The 6131-nt window shown below is 48.7% G+C and overlaps 1 protein-coding gene across 1 annotated transcript; it reads left to right on the top strand.

Annotated features, from left to right (window-relative positions):
- The first annotated feature begins 255 nt into the window (after positions 1 to 255).
- Positions 256 to 5040, top strand: LOC141932574 (secreted Ly-6/uPAR-related protein 1-like). The gene is made up of 3 exons (XM_074846326.1): positions 256 to 307; positions 3424 to 3543; positions 4829 to 5040. Exons 1-3 carry the CDS (start codon positions 256 to 258, stop codon positions 5038 to 5040), a joined length of 384 nt encoding a protein of 127 aa, XP_074702427.1.
- Positions 5041 to 6131: the final 1091 nt, after the last annotated feature.

Raw genomic sequence — 6131 nt, 5'->3', positions numbered from 1 at the left:
ATGGGACCAGCTCCAGGACATAAACCTGAAGAAGAGATGACATATGGCAGAAGTATGCTCCTTGCAGTGACATCACCTCCTAGGGGAACTTGTTCCTCTGCAAATCCCAATCCAGACTGGAGCTAAACTCTTCCCTGATCACCTCGAGGGAATCCGCCCACAGGATCAACAGGAGGTGGGAGGGTGGGAGAATATATAAAGGTCCCTGGGAGCAGCTCTCCTTTACTGTCCCGGCTGCACGGATCTGCTCTCAGCATGAAGACACTTCTGGTTGGGCTCCTGCTTGGCCTGGCATACGTGGAGTTGGGTAAGACACTGAAGGGACCCCCTGAGAAATGCCTGGGAGGGGAGGGGAAAGGCATCGATGCAGAAAGACCTGTTAATCCCCAGGTAGGGGAAATAACACCTTTATGTTATTTAAGAAGGTCAATGGACAGGGTGAATAGGGAAAGGGGAGATGCATTCCTGGTGGGGAGAGCCGTGACGTGACACCTGACTGCGAGCAATGTGCATCGTTTGGACTTATAAGTGGTCACTTGTCACTCGACCCTGCTCACACCTTACCCTGGGATGGAGGGGACCAACTCCCTGCTTTATAAGATTAAGGTGTAAATGACAGCCACATGACACAGGGCAGTACAAGCATGGCCAAGAACTTGAACCAACAGCCTCTACTTAAGCTGCCAAGTTGTCTCCTCAGGGACAGGATGGGGTATATTCATCCTGAGATCCTGCCATCCCTAAAACCTCCTATTTGGCTGCTGGAAAGCACAGAAAACCAGAGGGTGAGGCTTCAGTTATAGGTATGGGTGAGGGTATCAGAAATATTTGGAAAGGTTCATTAAACTATCAGCTCCATGGTTTTCACTTGTTTTAGAGATTAGGAGATAGGTGGAGATTGGAAATTCTGGGTCTGTTTGGGTTTGATCTCTGATGGATCTGGACCTCGGGCAAGCTGGTAGCAGGGTCTGGTCATTGCTGTGTTCTTACTCCATCTATTTGTGACCCACTGCAAATACATCCTTGGCCTGGGACAGAGTCATCCTTGGGGTGACACCAACCCAGCAGGTTTTAACCTACAGCCCGTGGGTCCCAGAGATCCTCAGGCTGCTTTCATGGGACTCTGAAAGATCTCAAAGGAAAAGCAGCCTGGGCAGGGGTCGAACACCTCCATCCAGAGGCATGGCTATGTGGAGATCGTTCAGAGGGTTGCAAGTGGAAGAAGCCTGAAAAGCATACACCCCACATATCTTTATGCATAGAAATGTGTTGGATCTCTTCTTCAGGCTGCATTGGTTTTTTTAAACCCCCTATCCCCAGTTCCTTCTTCCAACTGTCTTTAAAGCAAACCCAACTGCTGGCTGAGGGACGTGCTCTGGGTTAAACCCACCACAGGGCTGAACCAGGTCAGGTGTAGTTACTTCTGTAGAGCTACTGCAATTTTTTACATTTCAATACCTGCTGGTTTCTTTCTTTCTTTCTTTCAATGTATTTCACAGGTGGTGTATTATGTGTTTCTTTCCCTTTTTCTGGGTCTAGTCCTGTCCTGGTTTTGATGGGGTTGCTGAGGAATGACAGAGCAGGCTTCCACCCACAGGTCTCGAAGTGATTTATGGAAACAGAGAGGCATCACCACGCTTTGCTTTATAGTTGAGATGGAGGAAGAAATGGTTTTTCTGGGATGATCCGGTGGGAAGCAGCTGGTCTAGGCACAGATTTTGCAGCTGAGGAATATGTCTGTGACCATTCATCTTCCAGAGTTTTGATATCAGGGCTGGAAGGTACCACTGGACAGTGATGAATGGTGAATTATTGGCCTCCGATCAGGACACAGCACTGTCCTCTTTGTTCAGTTCTTCTGTTCTGGTCCTTATGATTTTGACCTTTACTCTTCCACTTCCTTCAAAACCAGTGTCCTCTAAGTTCCCCACCAAGAGTCAGGGAAATATAAGGGGGCTGAGGATTTTTTTCGTTAAAACCTGAACTTAACTAGAAGGAACTCCTCCAGAGCCCATGGCACTGCCCTGTTCACCCATGAGAATGGTGAAGTTTGGACACCAGCTAAACCCAAAGGTTCCAGCTCAATTTCTCAGATTTTAAGCTAGTACTGCCTCATCCATACATTAGCCAGTCCTACACACTCAAAAACATCCATATGTTTGTCAGGTCGACATTTCTCTCTCAGTGGGCACTACAAGTTAAAATATAAAAAAACCTCTCATGGGTCATTTGAAAGGGATCTACAAAGGTCCTCAGCTCAGGTAAACAGGGATGGCTCCACCACACTTATTTACAAAGGATATGGCCAAAAGAACACCGCCACTGCTCACATTAAAAAGTCCTTTCTACCTCTGCAAAGAGGACAAAGTTTTTGCATGGTGTAGGGTCTATCGCACAGCCAAATTTTCCAAAGGAGGTGCTAAGAAAAGTAGATGCCTTGAAAATTCTTTCTCGAGTCGGTTGTTCAAACAACTGCCTTCAAAAATATTTATCCTTATCACAAAGTGCCAGATGTTTCTCTCTAATATTTAACAGCAGATGCTGCAGAACTATAACAACATCGTCTTTCTGCAATTTTGCCAATAGATGGCAGTGAACACATTTGGGTGGTTTATAGCTGTGTTCGTCAAAGGCAGGTAGAATAGAAAATATCAGACCACGCTGGTTTCTGTCATCAAGCCACAACAGCACGGCTCCAAAAAATATGCACACTCGGTATCTGCCGGCTGCGGACAGACGGGTCTCATACCGAGACTTTTGAACAACTGCTGTGATCAGTGCTTACATATGTAAAGGTGTCCCTCTGTCAACAGGCAGCCAGCAAGAGCTTTATAGCATCATCTCTTTTAAAAAGCAGCAGTAGCCCCTGATGAAAGTGGGTTTTGGGCCACATTCAGCCCTTAGGATCTCTGCTACAGCTCTGAAATTTAAATTCTTCTCTCAGTTACTGAGTTCTGCAGAAATCCCTCTACACAAGCGGAGGAGCTGTCACTGTGGGTGGAGGGATGGGGGAACTGCCAGTCTTTCAGTGATGATGAATGCTGCTCTCAACAGAAGGAGCTATTTTGTTCCATGTTACAGCATTTCTTACAAAGGATGAAAAGTTCTTATCAAAGCTGCTTAAACAATAGATCCCTCTAGATCCCTGTTCTTTTCAGGCTGCTGAGCCCCCAAGGTAGTGATCACGCCCAACTCTCTGCAAAGCCATCCTCATCCTTTGGTGCTAGGGTTTGGTCTTTCCCCCCTGACACATCCAAGCTTTGCCATTGCCTCCAGATGTGCTTAGTTTCTTAGACCACCTAGGCTGGTCAAGGGGGGATGAAGTGCTGACCATCACATAGTCCTCACCACAGAGCAGAGAACCTGCAGACTTGCTGTCTTGGCTGCTGCAAAACCTGACACCCATTCTGTTTCCTTCTGCAGCCCACTCCTTACGATGTTACACGTGCAAAGAACCAACGGACATTGCTAAGTGCAGAACAGCCACCCTGTGCCCCCCGAAATCCACTGTCTGCACAACAACGCTGCACTCTGTAGAGACAGGTAGGTTTCATCGCTTGCTGTGAGTGCTTGTGGGGAGAGATCAGAGAATCGTAGAAAGTTTTGGGTTGGAAGAGACTGGAAAGATTACTTAGTTCCAACCTCCCTGCCATGGGCAGGGACACCTTCCACTAGCCCAGGTTGCCCAAAGCCCTGTCCAACCTGGCCTTGAACCCTTCCAGGGAGGGGGCAGCCACAGCTTCTCTGGGCAACCTGTGCCAGGGCCTCACCACCCTCACAGGGAAGAATTTCTTCCTTAGATCTAATCTAAACCTACCCTCTGTCAGTTTAAAGTCATTACCCCTTGTCCTATCCCTACACACCCTGATAAAGAGCCCCTCCCCTCCCTTTCCTGTAGCCCTCTTTAAGTCCTGGGAAGACACTCTAAGGTCTCCCTGGAGCCTTCTCTTCTCCAGCTGAACACCCCCAACTCTCTCAGCCTGTCCTCACAGAGGAGCTGCTCCAGCCCCCTGATCATCTTTGTGACCTCTGCTGGACGCACTCAAGCAGGTCCATGTTGGTGCCCCCAGCCCTGAACACAGCACTGCAGGGGGGGTCTCACGAGAGTGGAGTAGAGGGGAAGAATCACCTCCCTCAACCTGTTGGCCATGCTTCCCTCTCCCCCTCCCAGTCCCAGCTTGGATTATCCTTACTTCTCTATAAGTATCCAGGTGGAGTTACCCAACTTTAGAGCAGGAAGGAAAGGAATCCATCAGATTCAGACTCAGTCAAGTATACACTCACTCTAGTTACTCTGCTTACCTGCTTACTCTGTTTGTTTTGCTTTTCCTACTCCTGTGCCCTTATGGACACTGAACCTATAGATGTGTGCAAACATACTGCAGAAACTCTGGGGTTCTCTCCTTGTTTGTAGAGGCTCTCATCTAACACTGTCTCACCAGTGACCATGCCAGTTTTACACCAGTGTTTCCTGGTGCTGCCATCTTCTATGCAAAGCCATTGCAGGAGCAACTCACCTGAACAAAATAAACAGGTGTTTGTGTCCTTTGTCCACGCTAGAATAAATTTGGAAGGAGCAGGAGGGAGAGAGGAAGTCAGCAGGAAGAACTGGCAGTCCTGCTCCTACAAAGAGCAGTCTGGATTACAGGAACACATGAATTAGAGATGCTCAACACCTTATTTGCCTTTATTTGCCTATAAACACTTTACTTTTAATTCCCCTCCATTGCACAAATTCAGTGTTTCTTGATGCCAGCTGTCTGCATCTTCCTTTACCGTTTCCTTCTCCCTCTTATCCTTCTCCCCCTCTCCAATCTGCCTGTTTCAGGTTACCCCTTTTTCGGCAACATCACTGTGACTAGAAGCTGTGAGGAGGAATGCCTCTCCTACGATGGGATAGGGGCAACCAGACCCAAGTCATGCTGCTACACCGACCTCTGCACCGATGACACCAGGAGCAGCAACGGGGTGCGAAGCAGCTCTGCAGCGCTGGGTCTGATGGCCATGGCTGTTGGCATGCTCCTCCAGTGCTCTCTGTAATGTCACAAGTGCCCACACTCCAGCCAAAATACCCCCACTCCTCTCTCAGCCAAGCTGCCTCGTGAACTTGTAGATGCCTTGGGAACAACCTTCTTCGCTGATGTGTGGCTCCACCCATCTTCAATGCTGTGAATTCCAGTGGATTCAAGCCAAGAGTCTGGGCACCTGGGCGTAAAACGCTCAGATTTCCAGTTTCCATCTGCTAAGCAGATATTCTTTACCTTCAGCTGCTTCTGGTCCTCGGGACCTACATCTCCCCTGACAGCTTTCCTCTGTGGGGAGCAGCAGTGGATGAAGCACTGCAGGGCTGCGCAGCAGGAGGGACTGGGCAGTGCCATCAAGGCTGGTGTTCTGGCATCATCCTCAGCAAGAGCAGGAGCTGTATGCCCACTGAACTCGGACAGGGCTTTTTTCCCGGGTCTCCCCAAGCTCCCACACGACCTGTGCCCCTGTGCCTCTATTAAATCCCTCTGCACATCCCCCCAAAACCCCTGCAACACTTCACCAGGAGCTTGGTTTATTTTCTTTCCACTTTTGGTGCCATCTCTTCAGTCAGAGCAGTGGGTGGTTATTGGTCCCCGCTTATTACCTGCTCAGCAGAGTGTGGCTTGCAATTGCAGAGAGCTGGCCCATAATTCTGTCTACAATAAGCTATGGAATGGGTTCAGAATGGCTCAGACTTCATGTGTTGAGATGGGATGTATTTCTGGAAGGCTCAAAACACACCCTGGACTAAAAGGCCAGGGCAGGTTAGACCTTCAAAAGCAAATTTGGGAGTTTGGCTAGCCAAAACCCTCAACAGCCCTTTGCCAGAGCTCAAGTTGCAGTCAGAGCTCCTGGATTTCCCTTCCCAGATGTTTTATAGATCATTTCAAGCAACTTCTTCTGTTACTCTGCCCTCCCCTGTCCCTTCACAGCACAGACTGCAGGAAAGGAAAAGTAATGATTACCCCAGACCCCCAACTCTAGGAAAAGCCAACAGCTTTACTCACACAGGTTAACTGTGCTACTGGGTCCCACCTGGGGCTTTACTCTGTTCTCCCTTGGAGCAGCTGTAAGGTTGATTTTGATGCACTTTCCGCTGTAAAAGC

Source organism: Strix aluco, chromosome 1 (genome assembly GCF_031877795.1).
Source record: "Strix aluco isolate bStrAlu1 chromosome 1, bStrAlu1.hap1, whole genome shotgun sequence".
In the NCBI taxonomy this organism is placed as follows: domain Eukaryota; kingdom Metazoa; phylum Chordata; class Aves; order Strigiformes; family Strigidae; genus Strix; species Strix aluco.
This window is presented reverse-complemented; position numbering and strand designations above follow the sequence as displayed.

What these genes read in the sequence shown, in the direction of transcription:
- LOC141932574 (XM_074846326.1), top strand. Translation starts at nt 256, where the DNA reads ATGAAGACACTTCTGGTTGGGCTCCTGCTTGGCCTGGCATACGTGGAG. An exon ending in CCTGGCATACGTGGAGTTGG is followed by an intron (nt 308 to 3,423) that starts GTAAGACACTGA and finishes TTCCTTCTGCAG; the next exon opens with CCCACTCCTTACGATGTTAC. An exon ending in GCTGCACTCTGTAGAGACAG is followed by an intron (nt 3,544 to 4,828) that starts GTAGGTTTCATC and finishes TGCCTGTTTCAG; the next exon opens with GTTACCCCTTTTTCGGCAAC.